The sequence below is a fragment of the Leucopleurus acutus genome, assembly GCF_964270905.1.
Source record: "Leucopleurus acutus genome assembly, chromosome: 5".
Lineage (NCBI taxonomy): Eukaryota > Metazoa > Chordata > Mammalia > Artiodactyla > Delphinidae > Leucopleurus > Leucopleurus acutus.
The window spans coordinates 122,316,127-122,343,500 of NC_139147.1; the positions used below are offsets into that span (position 1 = coordinate 122,316,127).

The 27,374-nt window shown below is 40.1% G+C and overlaps 1 protein-coding gene across 3 annotated transcripts in view; it reads right to left on the reverse strand.

The window, feature by feature from the left end:
- The window catches only part of RASA2 (RAS p21 protein activator 2), a 117,244-nt gene extending 92,539 nt beyond the window's left edge, over positions 1-24,705 (reverse strand). For all 3 annotated transcript variants that reach the window (XM_082840244.1, XM_082840243.1, XM_082840245.1), the window contains exons 1-2: positions 24,578-24,705; positions 1,044-1,161 (exon numbers count right to left, since the gene is read on the reverse strand). In XM_082840244.1, the coding sequence (XP_082696370.1) occupies positions 1,044-1,161; positions 24,578-24,701 (242 nt within the window). In that variant the 5' untranslated portion in view covers positions 24,702-24,705. The remainder of the gene's footprint in view (positions 1-1,043; positions 1,162-24,577) is intronic.
- Positions 24,706-27,374: the final 2,669 nt, after the last annotated feature.

The window sequence follows — 27,374 nt, forward strand, 5'->3', positions numbered from 1 at the left end:
AAATTCTAATACAACAGGGATAGGTGATTTACGATTTAAAGATGTGAAGTATACTACTTCAAATCTCCTTGGATTACTAAATATTTCATCTACCATACGTTCATTCCAACAACTCTTCATTCCCTTATTTTAAGTCTTGTCTCTGAACAAGACTGCATCCTTCCAGTACAGCTCTGCACTAGAATTATATCCACAAACACTATTACAGGGAAGAGGTGGCACATCTCAATTTTATGAATTATAATTTACTATGATACTCTCGCAGTGCTATTACACTTCCAAAAAATGACAAATCTACGTAAGAGTTCATTCCCTTACAATGCCCTACTTACTTAAGTGACTTTTATAAACGTTAAGGGGTAATTTATTCTCAAGAGAAATAAAATAATGATGTACTTTGAGAAAAGTTCAAATGAGTGGGCAAAATTTAGCCTAGAGAAAAAACTGAGGTATATTGGTAGTTGTTTTCAAAAACTTGAAAGAGTGCCACGTGAATGATGGATTAAACTTGTTCTCCAGAAATCCAAGGGACACAATTAGGAACAATTAAGAGGAAGATGTATTTTGAGGCAATGAAAAGCCACATGAAAGCAAGCACTGTGGCTATCTTGTTCTTGTGGATGTATGAATAAATAGCACCCAGCAAGTTCTTGGCATATGGTAGGTTCTCCTTTTGACAGACATTAATCATTAAATGTAAGAGCTTTTCAAGAGTCAGAATAGTTCTAAGACCTAACGGGCTGCTTTTAGGAGGCAGTGAACTCCTTGGTCACTGGAACATTATTAAGCAAATGCCATATGACTACTTGTCAAAAATAATTGTCGGGAGGAACTAAGCGTACGGCATTTAGTCCAGCTCAATGAACATTAAGGTTCCTTCAAACTCTGAGATTCTGTAACTCTAAAAATGAACTCAGAATCTATAAGGAAAATAAAAGTTTCAGATGAAGGAAGTCTTCTTGATGATTACAGTCAGGAAAATGTGTAAAAATTTTTATTCAATATATATCATATGAATGATAATTTACCAATTTTTTACAAACCTTAAAGATTTTTCAACAACTTGGGTACGATAAACTTCTTCCTGGTCCAAATTTATGGTGCAGAAACAATCTCTCATTTTGTTGGGTCCAAGATATGGCAATAAATTTTTCGCTTCACCTGTTGGCACAAAAATTAAAACTGGTGTTAAATATCACCAGCTGCCTCATGCTAAGTCTTATATGGGACACATTAAACCCAAAAGAACATATAAGATATAGCACAGAAGAAAAAATTAGTAATTAAGAAAGATAATCAACTTGGTCTAAAGAAATGTGGTGAGACAGAAGGGAGGAGCTGTGTGTAAAGGGGCATGTGAGGTCATGTTATACCACCGTATCCCTGATCCTAGAAAAGCGCAATGTCCCCACTTATGTCCTCATCCCATCCCACCAGCACCACCCTAAAGACATCTCCACAATTAATCCCCCTTTCCTGTATCATTAATTTTCCCCTCTACTGGATCATTCCTGTCAACTCATAAACAAACTTTGATATTTCCCAATTTTTAAAAAAGCACAAAAAGAAAAAAAAAAAAAACTCCCTTGACTCCGTCTCTTCCCTCATGATATCATTTCATTTCTAGACTCTCTTTCACAGCAAAACTTCTCAAAAACAATCATCTCTAGCCATTGTCTCTAATTCCTCACCTTCCAATCATTCTTTGATCCTCTCCAATCAGCTTTTAACCCCATGACAACAGTGAAACTGCTCTATCTAGGGTCACCAATGCCTTCCATATTGCCAAACCCGATGGCATTTCTCTGTCCTCATCATACCTGATCTGACAGCACTATTTATTTAATATAAGTGAATGCTAACATCCCTCCTTAAAACTCACTCTTTTCTTGGCTTCCACAACACAGTAGTTTTGGCTTTCCTCCTGCCTCATGGACCTCTGCTGACTTCTTTCCCTCCTCACGTCTCTAAATGTTGCAATGCTTCAGGGCTCATTTCTGGACCACCTGCTCTTCTTTCCCCATGCAAATTCCTTCAGTATACGGTGTTCATGCTGATGCCTCCCAGATATGTGTTTCCAGGCCTGATTTCTCCTCCTCAACATTAGATATGAATACTCAACTGCCTCCCTGGATATCCAGTAGGCTTCTCAAATTTAACAAGTCCCAGAAAAACCATCTGATTTCCTCCCCTAAAACCCACTCTCCCCCCAGTCTACCACGATCTTCCTCTCGTTTTCTCACCATGCTCCCCAAACCTCCCATCCCCACGTCCAGTCCATCAGTAAATCCAGAACTCCAAAATAAATCCCAAATGCAACCACTTCTCCTTGCCTTCATTAGTACCACCCTACAATCCACTCTCCATCAAGGAGTATGATCTTTTAAACATACTTTTCAAGTCAATTACCCCCCTACTCCAATGCCATTCCATTTCACTTAGAATACAATTCCATTTTTAAATGCCCATTTTCATGGTCCACACAGCCCTACTGAACTGTCCTCTCCTCTCTGACCTCTTCTCCCACTCTCCGCAGTGTTCACCTTCTTTCCATTCATCAACCATGTCAAGCTTGTTCAAGCTTAGGGCATCTGCCTGAAATGCTCTAACCCTACATCTTCATATGGCTGCCTTTTCCTATCATTCAAGTCTCAGCTCAAATGTCACTTCCTCAGAAACCTTTCCTGACTATTTATCTAAAGTAAATAATCCTGCTACCATATTCCATGTCTCTGTTTTCTTCAGAGCCTTTACAACTATCTGGAACTCTTAATTTTTACCTAAATGTTTATTTCTGGTTCTCTCATTCTTTGGGAGTTCTTGGTTCCCTCCTTCAATGCACGAGAACTTACTGAGCCCCAAGATCTAAAATAGTGACTGTTAAATACTGAGAAATATTTGCTGAATGAATATTAAAGAATCAAGTAAGTCTAGTTTCGAAGTTCTTGTGACATGCTCATTGGCAAAAAGGACACACAAAACTGTGGGTGCTGAAATCAGACACCAGTGTACTAAATTAGGAAAGCAATGTAGTTGGCATAAGGGAAAGAGCATTTCCATGAGAATCAGGAAACCCATGTTCCTGTATTACCTCTGCTACTAAGTAGACAAATGACTGCAGACAAATCTCTGAAGAACAGTTTTCCTAACGAAAGCCTGGGCTAGATAAACTCAAGTCTCTTTCTGCTTACCAACTTTAAAACTAAAGGCCAGGGACTTCCCTGGTGGCCCAGTGGTTAAGACTCCGTGCTCCCAATGCAGGGGGCCCGGGTTAGATCCCGCACGTTGCAACTAAAGATCCTGCATGCTGCAACTAGAGAACCCACATGCCACAACTAAGACTCGGCACAGCCAAATAAATAAATAAATAAATAAATATTTAAAAAATAATAAATAAAACTAAAGGCCATTTAAACCAATATCTTTTAAAGAAGTCTAGCAGAAACTTAAGAAGCACCTATGAAAAACTCAATAAATGACTTTTTTAAATTAAAATTATAAAAATCAGGGAACCGTCCCTCAGAGCTATCTGAGAGGCTGTCTCTCAGGCTTAAGTCCTGAGTAAGTCCACCAAATAAAACAGAATTCTCGAAAACTAAAAGTAGAATAAAATAAAATTAGAAAAATCAATGGAAAGGCACCAGTTAGATACTCACTGTTATTAAGTTTGCCACTGAGAGATTAGGGGAAAGAAATCAAGTTACCACGTCATAGAATAAGTATCTCAAGTCAAAATAAAGGAATCTCATCTTTTAAATGACCCCCAACTTGCCTAATATGCGTTGGCCTTTACAAATTCACATTTCCTAACAGGAAAAATAATATATATTTGAATTTGTATCCATCCATCTTCTCTTCCTAAAAGACTACAATGTCCCTACCTATTATCTATAGCTCATCCATCTACCTGTGCTCTCTCTACCCCATTCCCTCCCTCTCACTCCAGGACACTGCCCAGCAATTCTGTTTTCATTACTTTCAACCTTCTCCTTTAAGTCTCTCCTTCTTTGCCATCTCCCCTCTGTCTAATCCAGAGGGTTTGGGTTGTTGTTTTTTTTTTAACTAAAAATCCACCTAGGTCACCATATAGGGCCTGGAATATAAACAAATTTGGAATTAAATCATAATAAACATGCTCCATATCTAATGAGGGAATCTTAAATACTAAATCACTGCCCTTGAACATGTTGCTGTTCCATTCACACCAGTGCAATCTGAGAAAACTACACTATATAAATGTACACATATTCCAGCGCCCACCTTTCTAAGAGGGAGACAGTGGGGGTTATTTTGTCTACAGAATCCAATGAACTTGACATTATCAGATATTTACTCAGAATAATTAAAATTCAAGTTCTACGTAATATATAAAATGGACTCAACATCACTTCCTAGAAAAGCAGTTGTCATAATCTTTGAATATCTGTCACTGATGTTCAAAATAAACTACACTGAAAAGTAAATTCATCTAATCAATGCCAGATCACCAATCAATCATGCTAATATATGTTGATTAAGTCAGCTATCAACACTTTAAACTGTGACTCCAAAATACAGTGGTAATTAACTGGCACTTTATAAAAAACATAAATCAAAATAATTAACTGTCACTTTATTCTAAAAAATCAAAAGTAACTAATGGTTAGAGAATTAACAAAAATAACGTACTCAATATATCTCTAAGCAGAAAGATTAATTTAATAGCACACACTTTATATTAAGCTACACAAAGAAGTGAGGAACTTTAGAAGATTATACCTGTCCTGTGGGTGATATTTTCATAGGGCCTCACTAGTTCTAGTTGATTATTGTATATAAATAAGCAAATGCATTGGACAAAAACCAAACAAACAATAAACTACTGCTCCTTAAAGGCAAGCTTCCAGATAACTTATTTTATAATCTCTGCTTCAATCCCTCCCCTCCTACTCACAGCCTAAACCTACAATTTGGCTTCTGACCCTATTTCTTTACTAGAACTTTCAAGAACACTAATAATATTAAGTGCTACCAAATCAAGTGACTGTTCTTCTGGTCCCACCTTATTTAATCACACTTCAGTGTTTGATAACACTGACCTTTCCTCAGCTTAGGTAACCCATTCTAATTTTTTTTTTTGAACTCCCTCTTTCAGGCTTTTCATCCACTACCTACACTTTAAATGTCACGTAACTCTGGGCATCCACAGACCACTAAATTCATCATATAGGTGGAGAACCAATTTCAGGCATTTTTTTTTTAATATGTCATTATAAAATATACTAAAATACAAATACTTGTAAGCCTCTCAACATTATTTGATGGTATTATGTGCCATCTTTCTCAATTTATAGCGCATTTGATGATGGCTAGCCTTCAGGAGAATCAGGGTCTATATCTGTGGCAGATATGGTGGGTCAGTGTTCACCATCTGTTACAATGTCCTTTGGCGTATGATTTCCTGTACTGCAGAGACTAGAAAGCTAAAAACTACATTTCCCAGCCTATTTTGTAGTTAGGGTTGTGGATGTGATTTAAATTCCGTTAATTAGATGCACTCGCTGGAAATTTGGAGGACAAAAGAGAAGGGAGGTTGCATTTATGTTGCTTCTACTAGCAAGTACTGTCATGGAGATGTCCAAGTTTCCCGCAGTAGCACTGGCTGCAGTCCTTGTATCCAGTCACAGGTTTCATAGATATCAAGAAGAAGGGTACAAGGCATCCATTCTGTCACACAGGTTGTGGCCAGTGTGGCTTAGCTGTAGGGCCAGCAGCAGCAGGGGAATTCCCTGGCAGTCCAGTGGTTAGGACTCCATGCTTGCAGTGCAGGGGGCACAGGTTTGATCCCTGTCGGGGAACTAAGATCCCACAAGCTGCACGGTGTGTCCAGAAAGTAATAATAAAACCTACTTCTAGAGCTAGCAGCAGTGACAACAGTTTACCAATGAAGATGGTTGCTTGTCGTTGGCTGTTTCCTAATAGTGGAAGATTCCTGATCATGGTAGAGGTGGCAAGGTTCTACAGCTAAAAGGTACAACTTCCTAATTTTGCAGGCACCTTTCTGATCCAAAAAGAGGTAGTAAATCGCTTTGTGGCCCAGATGCAATGTGGCTTTTGAACGTCATTCTTGAAAGTTGGACTAGAGTCTATTTCTTCAGTCTTTCTAACAATTCTGTAAGCCACTTAAAATCTTTTATTTACAAAAAAAATCTTTTATTAAATCTCTTTCTGCTTACACTAGCTAGAGTTGATTCTGTAACCTAATCCTGACTAGCTTCTTTTCTTATCCTTTCTACCTTTTCTAACAAATTTGAAAGTCCCATCTCACATTACTGGTCATCGTCATCAGAGTTTGGTAAGTCTTTCAACTAGATCTGGCTATCTGGATCAAACATGGACTCAGAAATTATAAAGCAGTATCTCACTGACAACCACTTTTACTGTTCCATTAGACAATGAGTTGAATAGCAGAGCACACTCAAAAGGTGAATGCTTCAACTTGGGAAATGGAAACAAATGGATCCTAACTCTGCATGGTTGTATCTGCCTTTGGAAAACATTTCTTCATTTCCTACTGCAGCATTTGGATGTGGTTTTGAAAACATGCTCAATAATACAATATCATGTTTCCATGAATTTGGGAGTGCCAAATTCTCAACATCCAAACCATGTGCACCATTTGAGTACCTCCATCTTATCCTTAAATTTACACATCCTATTTTGACTCTAAAGTAAAAAGATTAAAATGTGTTCAAGACATTCAATATATTGCTAAGATATGACACTTGAGCAAGACAGCTGAAATAATGGAAATAGTTTTTACTTGCATTTGAATGAAAGTAGAAAATGTTTTTAGCTTATTCTTGATTTTTAAAATTCTGTGCATGCCAGGGTACTTCAATATGCAAAGGTAGATACTTCTACAAAGGCAGATGTATTATTGGCCCTACAGCAAATAGTATAGCTCTGACTACATTTACAGCTGTTGCTATTTCCTTCAACAATGAATCAAGAGCAGGAGGCATATTACTGACGAAACAACCATTCCTCTATGAAGAAAGGAGGCTGGCCTTCAAGCACGACATCTTTTACTCTATAACAACACCATTTCTTGTTGAATTCATAACTGGTACTCTTTAAGAACTTTTCAGTCTACATGACTTACAACATAAGTGTTAACCAAATTTTTTTAAAAAATCTTCTCTCCTAAAGCATGGATTTTTAGAGATGAACCAATCCTCCACCGGGCATTTCTTCTCCCTCACAGATGTACTGCAAGTAGGCCAAGAACACCTTCACACTACACATCACTGGTTTTGTCAACCATAAAATGAAATAGCCGCCTGCCCATTCACGGGACAGTAATTGTTTCTCTGCATCATACACATCTTGCAACTTCATATACAGAGTATATAACAAAATGCTGTATTTAGCTTTGATCCCCTTCCTTCACACTGTTGCCTGTTACTTTTTTAATACGTAAACATATATATCACTCCTTGCTCAAAAATCTTCAATGGCTCCTCCATATCTACCACTGCCCACCTTGCAGGATAAAACCTAAAATTCCTTTGTCTGGCATAAAAACCCTTCATAATCCGGCACCATCTACTACTTAATCTTTACCCCCACAAGTTATGCTCCAGCAGTACTGTACTTTTAGTTCCTTGAAAACACTGTGTTCTCTCACGCCCCTGTACATTTTCAACACTATCTTCATAGCATGGGATGCTCTCACCTGATTTTTTTTCTCCTGAAAGCTCTGCTTAAGACCATCTTTGTAAAGTCTTCCCTCAACTCCTAGGTAGGCATGTCACCCTTTCCTCTCTTCCCTACTACATCTTATATGCACTTCTACTCTAAGGATCGTATTGGATTGCACTTGTATTTCATTCAACAAATATTTATTAAGTGCCTATGGCATGCCAGACACCTTTCTAAATGCTGGGAATATAACAATGAACAAAACTAGGTCTCTGCCCACGTGGAACTTTTATACAATTGAGACAGTGGGGACAAGCATCATAAACTCTTAAACAAGTAAGTATATAATATTTATTGCCATGGAAGAAAATAAAGTAAGGTAAGACAGTGAGGGAGTGCCAGGCCCAGAGGGTAGAGAGGGAGGAGAGCAATGTTATTCTATACAGGGAATCAAGGAAGGCCTTTCTGTGAAGATATTTGAGGAGATACTTGAAGGAGGTCAATGAGGGAGTGAGTCACGCAGATACCTGGGGAAAGAGATGATTAGCAGAAACAATAAAATATGCAAAGGCCCTGAGACAGGATAGTTTGGCACACTGAAGGAACAGCAAGGAGGCCAGTATGGCTGTAAAACAGTAAGCAAAGTAGGAAGAGCGAGGAAACAGTAAGAGATGAGGTAGGATTGGGGAAGGAAACAAGTTAAATAGGGTCTTGCAGGCCAATGGAAAGTCTTAGGCTTTTCTGAATGAGATGGGAAGCTATTGAAGGATTATGGGCAGAAGAATGGCATGATCTAACTTTTGTTCTAAAGAATCACTGCAGAAGGAAAAGGGTGGAAGCAGGAAACTAGATAGGAGGCTATTGTAATCATTTTGATTAGAGATAACTGAGACTAGGGGGGCAGTCCTGGCATGGAAAGAAGTGGTCAGCTGGGCATATATTTTGAAGATAGAGCCAACAGGATTTTTGATAGTTTGCATGTGGATGTGAGAGGAAAAGGGGTCAAGGATCGCTTCTTAAAGGGTTTCAGCCAGAGCAGCTGGACGAACAGAGATGCCACTTCCAGAGGAAAGAGTCTCTTGTTGGGAAAGAGGGATCAAGAGTTTGTATTGAGTATGTTAAGTCTGAGATGCCTATTAGATATCCAAGTGCAAATGCAAGTGGGCAAAGAAGTGCTGGCTAGAGATAAAATTTGAGAATCATTAGCAAGTACATAATATATCTCAAACCTTAAGACTATACAGGATCACAAGGAAGGTAAATGTGGAGAAAAGAAAAGAGATTTGAAGACTGAGCCTCAGAGCTCTCCATCATCATTTTGCATTAGTAGAGTTAAGAAGGAACCAGCAAAGGAGACTGCTACATGTCTCTTTGCTGAATATAAACTTAAGGGACAGGACCAATGCTTAGCATCATGCTTAGCTTATAACAGTTAATGAAATATCTACTGAATAAGTATAAGTATGTGTATGTTTATAACTTTAGCATGGGCAAAAAAAGGGGTTCTAATATCACATCACGAATTATAAAATTGCATATAAACTTCTTTTTATAAGTTTGATATAAGTTTATCCATGTCAACTGCTCCAAAGTTTTAAAAAGAAAATGTCTCCTGTATACAGTTACCAAAAGCACTAAATTTCAGAATTTTTATAGTGTTAATACAGAGATATCATATTGAAAACAAACAAACCAGTCCTGAAATGCACACATTCAAACATTTACTGAGTGCCTACTCAGATGCCAGGGATACATTAATGAGAAAACTGTGTCCTCATTGAACTAACACAGATGGACAGATAATAAATAAGATAAATAAATTAAAATGGTATGTTAGTATTAAGCAGGAATGGGCACCACATGAAATGGCAGAGGGAGGGGAGCCAAGGAAGGCTCCACCTAGAAGGTAACTTCTGCATAAATACCTGAAGAAAGAGGGGAGACAAGTAACTATTTTATAGAAAATAGCTTTTAGTCATTGGCAAAAAGTAAACAATTTAAACCAAGAAGATAAACACCATTGGGAATCAAAACCAATAACCTAGATTAACAGAAATAGAAAGACAGTCAACTCTCTGTGTACAAGATCAATGATTCTGTGCAAAGGTCACAGGTCCAGAGCCTACCATATAAATTTTACCTAGGACTAGAATCCCAAATATCAGGGTATTGGGTAGAGATTCCAGTGTTACGCTTCTGGGCATGGATGTGAGTATGCACATATGTGTTTATGTGTATGTTTTGGGGGGACTGTGTGCATGCATATATATCTATAGGTTTGTATGCATGTTTCTGTGTGTCCGAGAGGGGAACACTACTGGGATAAGTAAGAAAAGAAGATAAATATTTATCAAGCAGTTGCATGCTCCGAGACAGTGCTAAATATTTTCTCAAATACCTCATTTGGTTGGTACAACAACCTTGTGACATAAGCATTACTGTTCTCTTTTATAAACTAAAAAAAAAAAATTCACAGTTACACAGCTGGCACAGTGAAATGACAGAAATCAAATTCCAAAGCCTAGTCTTTCCATTCCTATTAATGTCTTTCTGAACACAGCAGTGTTGAGAGGAACAGACAGCTATTCCTTTCTGAAACTATCCTAAGAGATCTTGTAGAATCTCCAATCTATTTCAAAGGATACCTTAAGCACAGAAATAAAAGCCAATACAGACCCGCCAGCGTGATTAACTCCCAAGAGAAACTGCAAAGGGCCAGGGTCCTGGACAAGATGATCCGAAGATAAAGATTATTTGGAGTGGGAGGAAAGCTAAATCATAATAATAGTTCACTATATTCATTTATCAAATAAATAATACATTACACACAGATTTTTTTAGGGACTTCATATATATTATTTCACTTAATCTTCAAGGTAACTTCTTCCAAGTAATTTTTTTTTAAATACAGAAACTGGGAATGGAGGGATAACATTCCAGGAGTAAGGCAGGCACAACGTGAACAAGTTCGGGAGGTGGAAACAGGAGGAGCACCTTCAAGGAGGCAGTGAATAGTACAAATTGGCTAAAGCGTAAAGAGAGATGAAAGGGTTATAAGAAAGGATGAGACTGTAAAGGAAAGGTGGCATCAAACAGAACCTGGAATGCCAAGCTAAGGAGTTTTAACTTTATTCAGGAAGCAACAAGGGTCACTAAAAGTTTCTGTGTGATCAAAACTATGCTTCAGGAAAATTACTAACAGTTACCGGGCCTAAACTAAGGGAATAAAGGGAAGATGCGAGCAAAAGAAAAATGGAAGAGGTACTACAGAGAGAAAATTCACAGAATTTGGCCTGAGTGACTCAGGATATGATGTTCTAATAACTGGAATAGCAACCTAAACAGAGGATTAGACCTTTAGATGGGGGGCAAGATATAAAACTATGCAAACATTATCATTTACATACACAACAAAAAAATGGAGTGAAACAAACATACGCTTAAAAATATAACAGCTTCAGTGTCGACAAGCTTAGAATAAAAGTAAAATGCTGTTATGCCATCTAATTATAGACAAAAAGACAATCCTATACGTGTTCTTTTTTTTTTTTTTTGGCTGCACTGCGAGGCATGTGGGATCTTAGTTCCCCGACCAGAACTCAAACCCGTGCCCCCTGCAGTGAAAGTGTTGAGTCTTAACCACTGGACCGCCAGGGGAGTCCCAAGACAATCCTATGTAATGTTAACATATAAGGTCTTTCAAATTTTCGTATAATGTTTAATTTTAATTTTTGCAGTAAGATGAAAGTTGCACAGAATTCTGAAAACATATACAGTACTGGTGCAAGTTAAACAAATTCATTTTGGAGACACATATGAGTTTCAACGTGAGTTTTGTACTTAATGATCTGCATGTCCCTAGTCTCAACCTCCTGCATAAAAAGAGGTAATTATAATGCTTCAAGGACTACTGTGACCATTAGCTGAGGTCAAGCACTTACCACGATGCCTAGAACAGAGTAATCACTCAGTAAATAGTAACTAGTAGTGCCCTTCCTTGGTTAGAGATTCCTAAAAATTAGCATCTGTACACAATTCCCTTCACTCAAGCCATTAGGTTCTGACCAAAGATAATCTGTAATTTAACAACGAGATACACCAGAGAAGCTCACTTTTTTTAATGAGACTTTTATTAAAGAAATAATACATTTCCACTAGAGGAAATAGATGCACAAACACCTAACCTTTCTATACCTCGGGCTGCACATCTCTAAAATGAGGGGTTTGAACTATTTCAAATGGGGGGGCACAATTTGGGGTTCAGCTAACCAGAGATTTATTTTGTCTGTCTTGCATAGTGTTAGGAAAAATGTAGCCAACATCTAGAAACTGGGAGAGTTAATAATAAATAAATCCATATTTCTGGTTTCTCTTTAATAATCAGAGACCTGGCAACGTGGTTCTGAGTAGAAACTGTAGACAGACAGCCTCTTTTGAAATCCTAACAATCCCCACCTGGCTTTAACTTCACTATGCCTGGTCTCTGTAGACTGGAGTTTGCAAGGCCTTAACTAGTTAATCTTCTAGGCCTCCGTAGAGATTTAAGATCCTGAGAGATAACACCTGAAATGTTTTAAAATGCACGTGGCAACACTGATTTCAAATGTTTTTAGATATTGCTACCTGTGGCCAGTTTAATCTCATAAACACTACAAGAACTGGATATACATTTATATTAAATAGCTGTTCATCAAGAAAACTATGAATATTTACTTTACCGATTATCACTACTGTTTACGTTACAACGTGCCAAGCACTATAGCAAGTCATCCAATCTTCCCACAACCACTCTGTAAGATTAGAATAACTACCATTACGAATTTATACAAAAGGAAGCTGAGGCTCAGAGAGGTTAGGTGATTACTAGAAAAGTAGCAGAAAATCATGTTTTCAACATGCTACAGCTTCATTTATCATTCAATTTCTAGATACCTAATAAATATTTCCTATAAAGAAATCTTACAGAAGAGCTCTCTCTTGTTCATTTTTTACAGTTCTCAATGGAGAAAGGAAGAGAAAAACTGCCGTAATCACACATGACCTTCCAAAAGTTTTCCTATTCACCCTCTTCAGAGTATGTCGGATTGCCCCAGGTGTACAGTAACAAAAAAGGAGGGGGGGGGTACCTAAGAACCACTGAAGAGAAAAAAGTTACATAGCTGTTATTTCGCTCTCTAGTTGTCATCTCGAAAGCACCACTGGGAAGTTATACATTTATATTTGTGATACTATTGAGGCAGAGAATGAGACACCAATAGGCATATGGTGACTGCTGGAATATCTACTAGTAAGTAGGGTTTTCCAATGCATAAATTAACATAATCAGATAACTAGATTGTCAAGCAACTTTTCTTACTCCCAATAAATGATAAATTACCTTTAAAAATATAATCTGAGATTCTATAATCCCACTCAACTGGTCATCTTAAAAAAAATCAACACATTACATAATTCCTAGCAGAAATCTGGTTCTATGGAAGAACAGGCACTATGATATCAACCTGGGACCTGGAGGTTAAAGAAACAGGGAATAATAAAGTTTCACTAACACTGCACTCCTACTCCATCACGGAAATAAGGTACTGTGCAATCACCAGTAAAACATAAACGAGGTAATAGCACTGAGTGAGCACTTGAGTGGGCAAAGGACTCCAGGAATCCAGTATAGTTTAGGTGGTTAGCCTAAACTCAGTGAACAAAGAACTGTCTTGTGGTTATAAAACCTGAACAACATAAAGTACAACTCTTGACAAGGCATAAAGTCAAGGTTAAAGCATGAATTCCATGGCAACTCCTCAAAAATGCCCTACTAGGTAAGATGCAGCTCCTCAGTGTGAAAGTCTACAGAACATAGTTAGGGGCCAATTGTTTTACACAAGTCATGTGCATAATAATTATCATACAGTTATCTATATCGCTATCATATTAATCACCTCTGACTGAAGCTTAGGCCGCAGCAAGAAGTTAGGAAACTACTGTACATGAAAAGGCAAGTTTCGCAAGGTATTGCCAGGAAACCTCCATGGGTTATAGAGAGACGTCACCAAGTTGCAGGCAGGATCTTCCTGTGGTTTGCCTTGCCCACTTCTGGTTTCAGTTTTGAATGTGTGCTGATCCCTAAGCTCCCTACAGCCCCCTTCTCAAGTAGCAAACCAAACTCTGAAGCACATATGGCAGAAATCTCTCCTAGGATAGGCCAATGGTCCCTACAGCTACAAGAAACTTAAAGGCTCCTAAGCTGACCAAGAGAGACTAGTATGGCAAGCAAATGAAAGGCCCAAAGCCAGGTGGTGACAGAACTAAGGGCTACATGGACAGGCCATATATGGGATAAGGCTACTATTTCTGATAACAGCATCCAGGAAGCCAAAATGGGACTCAGTCATGATCCAGAGTTTTTCAAAAAAAAAAAAAAAAAAAAGTGGCACCTAGATATAAAGAAGTAGCACCCACACAGGTGCACGTATATGGGGTGTGTGTGTGTGCACGGGTGTGTTTTCTAAGAGAATCGTTAACATGCACAAACCCACATGAGCACAGCCAAGCAGACAGAAGAATAACATTTTTTGTGAAACCCGAAAACAGTACTAAAGATAAATTTTTATAGCATTCCAACGTTCTAATTTTATTGACATTAGACCATAACCAATTTAGGGATAATTATTAACTTCTTGACAACAGAAATGTACTCATCAGTTCTTCCCAATATACCAACTCACAGGCAACTTGGTAGAGAAAAGGACATGGACCTTGGCATCTTAAAGACCTTCTGAATACCTGCCCCTGCCCCTTTGAACCCTGAGCCTTTCCATCTGCTTCTTTGCTAAAATAGGAATTAATAACAAATTTCTTCATGAAATTGGATTAAATGAAATAATTTACAAAGTATCCTAACAGAGTACCTGGAAAAGAGTAAATACTCAATAAATGTTAGTTCACTTCCCCCATCTACCAAGAAAATTTTTTTATAAAATAAAACTGTCCAGGGACTTCCCTGGTGGCACAGTGGTTAAGACTTCGAGCTCCCAATGCAGGGGGCCTGCGTTCGACCCCTGGTCAGGGAACGAGATCCCATATGCATGCAGCAACTAAGAGTTGGCATGCCACAACTAAGAAGGCCACGTGCCGCAATTAAGGAGCCCGTGAGCCACAGCTAAGTCCCAGCACAACCAAATAAATAAACATTTAATAAAATAAAAAATTAAAACTGCCCAAATTCAAAACGAAGAGGTTCCGTACTACTCACACAAATGTTAACAATATTTTAAGGGATCAAAATTATTCTTTTTACTATATTCCTCTGAAACAAAATACTGAATTTTTTTAAAGTCAACTTTCTGAATACAAACAATTGGTGAAAACAGGCAGAGCATATGGGAATTCACTGTATTACTCTTACAGTTTTGTGTGTGTGCAGTTATATCAAAATTAAAAGTTACCCAAAAAATTGACAGAAAAATTGACTTTATTTCTATGTGCACTCAAAATGTTACCCAACCTAACATTTGGTTGCCCTTATTTTTGCAGATAGGATAGTCTTCAACAGTTAGAGAAAGAGAGGCTCTCACAGAATAAGACAAATATTGTATCAAATTCACTTATACAAATAGTCATTTTTTGATAACATACCTCATACATAAATACACTCTCCAGAAAAGTAAACCTTTATAAGGCCAATTCCCTTTGTCCACCACTGACATAACCAATGTTGTTTATCTTTTCAAACACCTTTCTGTGCATTTTTCCATATACATATACAGAAGTCACATATAACTATACATACCACCCTAACAACTGGCTTCTTTCTTATTCAACGATACCTCTTGAAGTTCTTTCCTTTCATACTATAGATACATCTCATTCTTTTTAGCCATATATGGGATAAGGCTACTATTTCTGATAACGGCATCCAGGAAGCCAAAACTCAGTCATGATCCAGAGTTTTTCAAAAAAAAAAAAAAGTGGCACCTAGATATAAAGAAGTTGCACCCACACAGGTGCATGTAAATGGGGTGTGTGTGTGTGTTATAAAATATGTTTATGAACATACTACTTAGCCATCATCCTACTGATGGACACTTAAATTGCCTCTGTAGTGTTTTACCAACAAGGTAATACTAAACATGTTTGTATATACCTCTTCTGCAACCATGTGTTTCTGTAGGGCAGATATGTAGGAGTAGAAATGAATAGGGTATACACACTTAAATTTTTAACAGATATTGCCAAAATGCTCTCCAACACTGCTTTCCAGTTTAAATTCAAGCAACAGTGAAGAAAGTACCTGTTTCCCTAAACCCTCACCAAATACTGAAAGCAATGAGCTCTTCTTTTTTTCACAAACTGATGACTTTTTAAAATCTGTATTTCCCTGATTAATTTTTGTTAAACCTTTCCAGTATTTTCTTATGTTTACTGGCCTTTTGTATCTTCTTTTCTGTGGAATGCCTATTCATATCCTTTATTTTTCTAATGGCCTTTTCCTTTTTAAAATTTGGATGAACTTTTTATATACTCTGGACACTAACAAATAAGGAGTATAGATAGCAGGTTAAGAGTAACAGAGCCAGTCTGCCCACAGCTCACTCACTGTCTCATCTTGACAAGTTACTTAGTTTAGCCTCAGTTAAACTAAGGCTCAGTTACACTAAGGCCTCCGCACCTCAGTTTCCTCATCTGTAAAAATGTGGATAATAACTGTACTTATAGAGTCATGAGGATTAAGTTAGTTAATATACTTAAAGTGCTTTATCTTTTTTTTTTCAAACATCTTTATTGGACTTAAAGTGCTTTAAAACAGTGCCTGGCACAGTATAAGTGTTATATAAGTGTTTTCTTTTTCCTCTAAGATTTGCTGCCAGTATCTTCTCCCAATCTATTGTTTATCTTTTAGCTCCTGTTTATAGTTAAGTCTTCGTTTACTTTTCCTCAAACAATTCTTTTTCCATCTCTATTCTAATATCAGAAAATTATATACGTAGATGAAACAAAAGACTGCCCTCACTGGATCTCATAACCAACTTCTCCTCAAGAATAAACAGAGACATCAGCCAAAGGATCTAAATTTAAAAAAATCTTTCCGCTAAAAAGATAGCTAACTTCCTTACTGCATAAAGCATTCCCACAAATCAGTAAGATGACTGATAAAGGAGCAGGGAAAAAGGCAAACCAAATAAACACCAAAAAATGGGGAAAAAAATAGCTCTTAAAAATATGAAGAAAGGGGCTTCCCTGGTGGTGCAATGGTTAAGAATCCGCCTGCCAATGCAGGGTAGTGTTCGAGCCCTGGTCCGGGAAGATCCCACATGCCGCGGAGCAACTAAGCCCCTGTGCCACAACTACTGAGCCTGCTCTCTAGAGCCCGTGAGCCACAACTACTGAAGCCTGTGTGCCTAGAGCCCGTGCTCCGCAACAAGAGAAGCCACCACAATAAGCAGCCCACGCACCACAACGAAGAGTAGCCCCCACTCATCGCAACTAGAGAAAGCCCACGTGCAGCAACAAAGACCCAACACAGCCAAAAATAAATAAATTTATTTTAAAAATTATTAAGAAATCCTCAACCTCATTTAGAAGTGCAAATTAAGACTAAATACTAGGTGTTCCTTTCCATCTTACAGACCAGTAAAGATCAAGAAGTTTTAAAATACACACTATGGGGGTGTAAAGAAACAGGCATTCATATATTGCTGCTGGGAGCATAAACTGTTATAGTTTCTATGAAAAGCAATTTGCCACTGTCCTTTGAGCATAAAAATGCACATACCACTCAATTCATCAATTTAACATCTAGGAATTTATCCTACAGACACATGCATTCATATGAAAAATAAAATACCTACAAAATTATTTATTGCAGTAATGTTTGTAATAGCAAAAACTGGAAATAATCTAAATGTCCAGTCCAGGGGACTGGCTAAAAAACTGTGGTATATAGAGATGACGAAATTTTATGCAGCTGTTAAAAAAATGAGGCAGTCCCCCTCCCTCCCCCCTCCCCCCATATATACACACATATATTTATGAAAAATCGTCAAGCTACTACTATTAAGTGTAAAAAGGCAAGATGCAAACAATGTGTATATTTTGTTATGATATGTATATTGGTGAGACAGAGATGTTAATACTCACACATTTAAGTATAAATGCTTAAATAATCTCTGTATGCATACGAAAGAAATTAATTGGTAATGCTTGCTTCTGAAGAGGGAATGGCTAGTGGAACAAGAGAAGTTAGAAAAATTAACTTTTTAATGTATACCTTATGTACCTTTTGAATTTTGTACCAAGTATTTGTACTATCTAATCAAATGAACAAATAAACCTTTAAAAATAATCAATTGAAAACCTCCCTGTGATCACACCAAACTTTCTACTGGTACCCTTTATTCTTTTTTTGTTTTTTTTGTTTTTTGTTTTTGCCATGCCACGCGGCACGCAGGATCTTCTCCGATCAGGGATTGAACCCGTGCCCCCTACGTTGGGAGCGCAGAGTCTTAACCACTGGACCGCCAGGGAAGTCGCTGGTACCCTTTAAATGGTCACGCACAGCAGGTTGCTAACATTCAGGTAGTTGGTGGCTAGTCTGTTCAATGGGCAAAAGCTGAGGCTCACCATCCTAGCTGCCCATTAATAAACCCTGTGGAATGTTTTAAACCTACAGGTGTCCAGGTACCACCCCAGAAATTCTGATTTAGTAGGTCTGGAGTAAAGCCTGGGCATCAGAACTTTTTAAGTTCACAGGTGACACTGATGGGCAGTCAGGTCTGAAAACAGCTGAGTTAGAGCATAACAAAAAAAGGTAAACATCCAGGCTCAGTCTCCACCTAGATTACAACCACAGTTTCATCACTAATCCTAACTACTTCACAAAGTTCTTAAAGAGGAACAGATGAGAGGATGTAGCTGGCACAGTGAAAATCTATTACTACTTCTGGATATTATCATTAAGATAGGCAGTGTAATCTTCATATATTAAACACAGTACTTTTGCAACACTCATACTAATGAGTTCATCCTATGTAGCATTTTAGTAAAAACTTTGATAGTAGTGGACTAGTACCCAACAGGCCATTAACTGTATGATAGTGAAGTCTCTGAGTGTCAACTTCTTCATTTGCAAAATGAGGGGACTGAACAAGATATGTTCTCTACCTTCCAGCTCTAAACTTTTATAATTCCCTAAGAATACAGGTGTCTAAAAGCAACTATTGCTTTAGGATAAACTAGTAAGAACCTTTTTCATCTCATTCACTGCTTAGGCCCATTTCACAGCCCAGTAGGCTGGTGCCCTAACACATTCAGATATGTATTGTGTACTGCTGAATAAAGTAATGTCACAAAAAAAAACTTGTTAGGATTCAAACAATATTATCTAATAAATCTTAGTGCATATTACACACAATAAGTATAATAAACACATTTAAGCATTAAAATAAAAGCATCCAATGTACTGTCTTAAAGTATTAATAAATGTTTCAAGTTAAAAGGCAACAATCAAAGACTCAGTGCTGGGCGGGATGTTAAAGACCACAACCAAACCCTTCATTTTACAAGTAAGAAAACAGAAGCTCAGCAAAGTTAAAGAATTTGCCCAAAGTCATTCTGTCATTAATGATATTCTTAGAACTAATATCACTGTAACAAATTTGTCAAGTACTGTTCATTCATGTTTGCATGTCTACTGGTATAGCCTTATAAAGTATATTATTTTAGCTAGGGATTTTGGTGAAAATAATGACATACAAAAGTAAAGATGTAGAAATTTCTTAATATACATAAAAAGTTTCTTAATTTACATTAATTGATTACTATACAACAAAACTGACAGCAGCACTCAAAAGCAAACAGAATTTCATTAGTAGATAAAACATAATCTGCTATTATTGTCAAATAATTTCACAAAGCACATTAGCAAGAAATAGGATTAGTATCTGTGATTAAAGGATAAAACGATAGTTTTATTTCAGCTACGTTAGTTCCAGTCTCTTAAGAGTCTATTCAAAGAGTTCTAAGTTAAAAAAGAAAAATTCTATGAACTCATTGAGGTTTACCTCCTGTCTTCCTCAGAGCAAATGATTAGCGGACTGCTCTGTGAACTTTTACAAAGAACCCTTTTCTCTCATTTCGATCCATCTGAAAGATGGATTCTTCCTCCATCTTAAATAACTCATCATCTCATTTCAAATTTCTGACAATAATGAGTTCTTAGCATGAACAAACCCTTTTTAAATCTCTATTAATTTATTAAATAACATCTCATTTCAAATGTCTGATAATAATGAATTCTCAGCATGAATAAACTCTTTTTAATTTCTCCCTCTCAATTCGATTGCATTGGTCAATAAAATGTTTTGATTTATATTTTATTACCAAAAAATTGAAACCTCCCATGACAAATAAAAATATTTAATGTGTAAGGTGGGATTATTAGATTTTTCTCTTACAGGCTCAGGACCAATTAGTAACAATATTCATGGAATACAGTCAGGTAATAATATTCAACCCCAATAATAAGCAATCAGAGCATTTAGATAAATTTAATCCTTTTCCTAATACGGCAACTTTGGCATCAATTCAAACCTAAGCTCAGTTGGAACTGTGATTTTGAAAGGGATGAACTTCCTGCCACGGACCCATGTAGTTTGTCTTTAATAATACTATCATCTTCTAGTTTGTTTAGCTGTAAAATTTACAGAACACTTTCACATACAGTACATATCTCAAATCCTCCTCAGGATAACATAGTGAGAGGTAAGACATTTTCTAAAGGCCTATTTTGTTCTAGCCACCATGCTGACAACTGGACATTAAAAACAAAACACAAAAAACAAAAAAACAAGAATGAATTCTACCTTGGAAGAACTCACAGTCTAATGGGGGAAGAAATGATTTCTATACAATGTGTTACAAGGAAATCAACAACAACTTGTGATCCCCTAGCAGTACAAAGGCCTACCACATTCTCTCCAGGAATGAGGGTAGCAGTGTCCCGCACACACGGCTTTGGTCAGGGGATCACATGGAGCAGGCTTCTGAAGGATGAGTAGGAGTTCCCTGGCATAAATATGGGGTGGAAGAAAGGAGAACACACGCCCAAGCAGAGGGAACAACATGTACAAAATGGCTAGTGATGAGGCATTATTCCCATTTTAAAGGTGAGGAAGACAAGCTCAAAGGTAAGTGAGCTGCCTAAAGTCACATGAATAATAATTAACAACGTATGAAACAGAATTCAAGTCTCCTGATTTTAATCAGCTTTGTACACCAGGAAATGCCAGCACATGTTGGACCAGAACATAAAATAAAGTTTTTAGCTACTACTTTATTACTCCTTCCTAAGAGATGGCCCATATCTGATTCAGTTCCTGAGGGGATGAAGAGAATGATTGGGGAGGGGATTTATTTAATCCTCAAATCAAGCCTGTGAGATACAGGTGTTTTGTCTACCCCCACTTTACACACAAGAACAGAGAGACACACAGAGGTTAACAAAAGTCAGAAATAAAGTGAAGAATCAAACCCAGGTGACTAACCTGACCAAGCCTCTAAACTCAAGCACTTAACCATATCCCACGGATCCTACACAGGGAGACCACGTGAGTTCTGGGACATATCGTGGTCCCACAGATCTTGTACTGTACCACACATCTCAACGTTCACACAAATCCTCATTGGCTCCCTTATCAATCCGGTCTCCCTTGAGCAGGTCAACCCATGCATAAGGTGGTCTGGGCTCTTTGAGCAACATTTTTACAATATGATTTAACTGGATGAGAGCAAACTTAACAAAATGCAGTAACCAAAAAGGAGGACATGACAAAATAACAGCAAGAAGCCTGAAAGTATAAAGGAGAAAGCCCCAACCCCCATCTTTCACTTGTGTATGGGATTTTTAGGGGGATGGGGCCAATGTCAAAGTGCTTCAAAAGGACTAACATACCGGCCACTCACTGCACAGGAGTTCAGACCAAAGGATGGAGTCTGGAGTACAACCTTGCTTTCCTTGATGAAAGGTTCATACAACTCTAAGACATCCAACAACTAAACCTGGCTCTTGAATATTAATATTTGGAGCTGCCATGGTTTCCTAGTGCACTAATATGACTTCAAGGAATTAAGGGTCCGCACATAATCTCAAATACTGTAGCAACACTGGATTAGCTAATGTCAGTTGATTGTTTGAAAGTGACCACAGAATATCATTTCACCTTGTGAAGTATACGGGGAATATATGGGATATATGGAAATATATGGGAAATTTAATAAATACTGGAGTGATATGCCTAAAGAAGGTTGTGGACTACTATTCTAGAACTTCAGAGAGATATAAATCTAACCCTCCCACTATCTGCTGGAAGAATCTGGAGTTGAAGGGTCCTACCCAAGTCCAGGAGAAAGAACATTTCCTTTCAGGCTCACTTTCAGACCTAAGAATCTATAATTCCCCAAGTCAAAGGCTCTCAATCAGCAGTTGGAATCTGCCAGCACATCTCCAGGCTGGTGGGCACATCAAGCTTTCCTCCGAGGTCTCTCTCCCAGCATGGTGAAAAAGAAAGCTGACACAGTTACCCACACCCCCAAGCTGCTTAATATCTGCACAGTCAGAACCGCTATCATCCCATTTCTGTGACTTTAGCACCTGCTAATAATGACACTTCCAGCCCCCCAGCCCCCAGCCTGCAAAACCCACATGTCAGTTTCAGGGAAACAGAAAACAGCATCTCTTCACAGGGTTCTGAAGGTCAACCAACTCTAGATTACACCAGCTAAAAGGAGGGCACAGAAACGGAGAGGGAGATGGGGGAAAGCTTCGTATATAAGTTTCCTAATACGTTTTTTCTATGAAACAGACACTCCATGACCTGAACTATAAGCTGAGCAATTCAAAAAGCAAGAAGCTGACTGCGATAACAGATGTAGTACTTCGACTATGGTTAAAGAGGTAATATCATTCCCAGCAGCTGGATGTTCAATCTCCAAGTCTGGGTAGTGGGGTTGCTCTCCCATAGAAACAAAGTTGAGTTTTTTTATTTGTAGGCCCAAGTTCCACTCACAGTGATATCACTTACTGTGCTATCTCTGCCATGGAGCAGGTGAAAGTGCAGGGCAGCTAAGTCCTTCTGGAAACAGCCCAACCCTAACTCTCGATTCCAAGATATGTGTATATGTACTTCCATGGTACAACCCGCAGCTATGTAAATCAGCGAGGCTCCAACAGACACTGCCTAGCATCAAGTGACACTAAAATGTAAAGCAGTGAAAATCTGAAAAATCAGATCAGTGGGGGGGTGCTCTGGCCCATTCATTTACAGTTTTCCCAAATATTAAATTAGATATATGCAAATATTAAGCATAAGACTTAATTTGAATACTGAAAAGATTTTATACCCTAGTAGGTTGTGCTGGGATCTTAGACATAGACAAGATCTCCTTCTCTGGTGTCATTTTTCCAGGTTTTAAGAACTGTACTCTCTTAAGAACCCCAGCACTACTTCTGGAAACAAAAAGGTGAGAGAATTTAACATGTCTGCTTCTGAGGTTTAATAAAATCCCAAATACTTGAAAGGGGGATCAACTTGAAAAAGGCAAGTGGGGAAATCCAACCTCACTTAATAATATCACTATTCAGGAAGAGGAAAATTTTACATCCTGTGCAAGAAAGAGCATTGTTAACCATTTTAATGCAATTCGATTTTCTTCATACAAAGTAAAAAGTACTCCTAATGACTAAGGGCTATTTACAGGAAACATGAAGCATGTAGCATGTTTCCAATCTGAGGATACTGAATCAAGAAAGCAAAACTAATTTTCAACCAGAGCAAAAATAAACTGTATTGACATATCTTATCTTACAAATAGCCAAAAAAAAGTGTTTCCTCTGAATAAACTACAGTACTGTGAAAAAATTGGCAATCTGACGCCAAAGGGTCATTTTTTAAAAAAATAAATGTCCAAATGACTGAATTCAAATGGTCTGTCTACAGTAATGCTCAGGGCCTCTGAGCAAAAATGTGAAGGCAACTAGGATGGCTCACTCACGAATAACAATTAAAGGCATAAGAAAGAAAGGAATTAAGTGGGTTAAGTGCGGGCTGGATGACTGTTTTGAGACCTGCTCACAGGAAGCCACTACATCCTGCCTTAAGTCCCTGTCAGTCACGCTGTCTCTCGATTCAAGTCCTCGCCGCAGCGAGGTGGGGCGAGTACAGGTGTCCGGCCCCAGCCCCTCCCGGAGCGCTCACTCGCGAGCACCCGTACGGCGGCCACTCGAGTCCCAGGGCGGCCCGTTTCCCCAGCCCTGGGCGCCTTTTCCACCCTCGCCCCGGCTCGTGAACCCAGAAAACAGGCAGCCCCCTCCCCTCGGGCCAGCCCCAGTTCCCCGCCCTCCTCCTCCTCCTCCGGCCGCGCCTCCCGGTAATTACCGCCCGGCTCCCAGCGCCCGGCCGCTCCCGACGCCAGCAGCCGCCCGCAGGCCTGCGTAGGAGGGCAGCCGGAAGCTCCTCACGCCCCCAGCTCACGCCCCCAGCCGCAGCCCGGGCCGGGGCGTCCCAGCGTCCAGGCCGCGCCCCAAAGCCGAGCCCCTCACGCCGGCGCTGCCCCCGCAAACCCCCCCCCCCCGTCCCCGGCAAATTCCCGGCTCTCCACTCGCTCCGGACTGGGGCAGCCTCAGCCCACGCCGCCCCGTCCGGGAGACGCCTCCCCCAACACACCCCCCTTCCAGCCTCCCCGGGCCGGTCCTCCCCGCGCGCCTCGCCCGGCCCCCGCCCAGGCCCCTCTCGGCCCCGGGGTCCCAGCGCTGCTCGGCGCCGCCACCCCCACGCGCCCGCCGCCCCCTCAGTCCCGCGGCCGCCGGCGCCGCCGGGTGGGTTCCCTCACCCCGGCCCCAGCTTACAGATCTTGCCCCGCAGGCTCTGCAGCACTCGGACCTCGCGACTGTCCTCGTCCCCGGCCTCCGGCTCTGCCGTCGCAGTCGCCGCATCGGAAGAAGCCGCAGCAGCAGGCGCCGCCGCCGCCATGGTGCCGCCCAGCCTGTACCGCAGCCTCGCCGCCTGCGTAGCGGGGCGAGGCGGAGCCCAGCCGCGGCCTCCGCGAGGGCGAGCCGCGCGCCTGGCCCCGCCCCCCGGGCCGCGGCCGGTCTCGCCCCGCCCCGCCCCGCTCCGCCCTGCCCCCGCCCCACCAGGGGCCCGGCAGTCACCGCCCCCGCTCCCCCGAACCCGGGCAGCCAGGCGCGAACCCACCTCTTGGCTTTCCTCCTCTTGGCCCCGTCAAAGCCCAGGCTCTAGCCAAGTGTGGCTCTGAGTCGTGGCTATGAGCAGCCTCAAAACCCCACTGAGAAAACACCGGCCCTCCCGAGATTCCCCAAATCTTCCTGGGAATTACTCCCCCCTGCTGCCGTCCGCGGATTTCCACATCTAACGCTCAAGGAAACTCCCTGTGGGAAGAAAGGAGAATGGAATTTGACAGTTGCGTGGACCTCCAAACTACCTTATTCAGAAGGAGCCGAGGTGCCTTAGAGACTCCCGCAGTAATGTCCACATGCCCTCACCCTCAAGCCAGACGCCACACACACACAGATTCTTACTTTTAAGTCAGAACACTGTTCGTTCCGCAAAAGCTGGTTCAAAAAAAGGTCCCTCCCCCCAATCTCAACCTGAGTGCAGCGCCGGAGACCCTCCCATAGAGAAATGTTGAAGCCTCTACCACCGCTTGGGTACTTGGGAAACAAAGAGCAAAGAAGGGTCGGGTCGCATCTCCCATCCCCCCGCCCATAAGTGAGCTTGTTGAAAAGTTGATTGACACTAGGAAATTCGTAAATCTTTGACTAGTTTGTTAGCTTTTTTTCCAAGGGAACTTTTTGCAGTGAGTAAACTGCATGAATAATACCCTGGTATGTAAGAAGGAAGATGATTTCCTAGTCTTGAGGTTAACTGCAATGCCCTAAGAAGGAAGAAACTGTGACTTAATACGGCAGGGTAGTTGTTTTCTAGGGCAACAATAGGAATCAGTCTGTCAACAAATATTTTTTGAGGGTCAGACTTAACAAATGATAGCTTCAGAGACTGCACAACGTCAAGGGGAAGACAGTCCCAGCTCTCCAGCAGCTCAGTCTGGGAGGAGACACAGAGAAGGGCAGAGGCACTGGGAGAAAAGAACTAAGATGATTAAACTGGGGAGTCATGGGAGACCTTCCTGGGAAATGTACTGCAGGATAAACTGAAGACAAAGGGGGAGAGGTGGAAAGGGGCCAAGGAGCAGAAGCCGCTTGGGCAAAGGCTGGACAGCCAGAGAGAATGGCCTTGGTATGTGTCTATGGCCGAGGAGTGACACAACCAATTCTGCGTGTGTTGCCAGTGACCACTATGTGATTTTTACACATGTTGGAGAAAGTGAACCTACTCCTCCTATATGAATGTTTTGCTGTCGTTTCAAAAATAGGTCCAAAGCTTAATTCCCTACCTTCATTTCCAAATCTGAGTTCACAGCCATATTCTGTTATCAGGGCTAGAAACTTTGACTCTTTTTTGAATCCCTTGTCCCCACACAGTTTTCAGTTGCCACATCCTTCTGACTCTGCCAAAATCTCTCCTCTCTCTTCCTTCCTTTCCATTCCCTGTCATTGTCCTTATTAAAACCATCCTCATTTGAGTAGTGTCAACATGTCATAGTATTTTGTGTGTGTTTTGTTTTCAAAAAGAAGGAGCTTATGAGACTGACTTGGGTCTGAGCCTAATGCTATCACTTTTACACATGTGATGTTTGGGCAAGTTACGCAGTCTTTCTGAACCTGGTTTTAAACTGTAAAATGGGAATTCTATACTTACTCTTCCCTCCTCAAAGGGTGATTCTCAGGATGAAATCACTCTTGAGAGTGTGTGTGAAGCATCTAGTGGAATGCGGGGCAGGTAGCAGGATTAACTCAGTAAACATCACCTCCTGCTCTTGACTGGAACTCTTAGAACAGGTCTCCCAACCCTGTCCTTCCTCCCACACATCACTTAAGCTTTCTAAAGCAAAAATTGGAGTTTGTCACTTGTCTGCTCAAAAAAGCATCAATGGCTTCATTCATCCCTTAAGCCGGCAGCAAGCTACACAGTACAGGTCATGAACAGTACTAGAAACGATGAAGAGTAAAGTTCACATTCCTCGGGCGAGCTTTCAGGGTTGGTCCTGGACCCAGCCTACCTGACTCCTCTTATCTCCGGCCACACTGAGCCACTTTTCCCACCAGCCGGACTCTGTTAGGAGGGCCCTTCCTCCTCCCAGACCAAATGCTGCCCCATCCATCTCTCTTTTTCTCTCACAGACAGAGGTTCTGATCTGTACCTGTTTACGGCATTGATCACTTTCTGCCTGGTGTTATGTTACCTGTGTACTTGTTTATCTCTTCTTCTAAATTCATTTTTTTAAACTCTTCCAATAAATATCTGCTGAATGAATGATTTGAATCATATTAGCTCACTTCTTCTCCTCTGCAGACTCGAAATTTTCCTGTTTGGGAAATTCTGATTTGTATTTATTATTCATTTTCATACCTGTCCAGATGGTTAAAATAGGAATGGGAAACCTTAATAACAACCTATAATTTAAAATTAAAAGCTAGTTTTTAAAGGTTTCTTCCTTTCTTTAAAATAATATCTGTACAGATTCTCCTAGTTTCCTTTCTTTTCACTAGCTTAACCCCAGGTCCA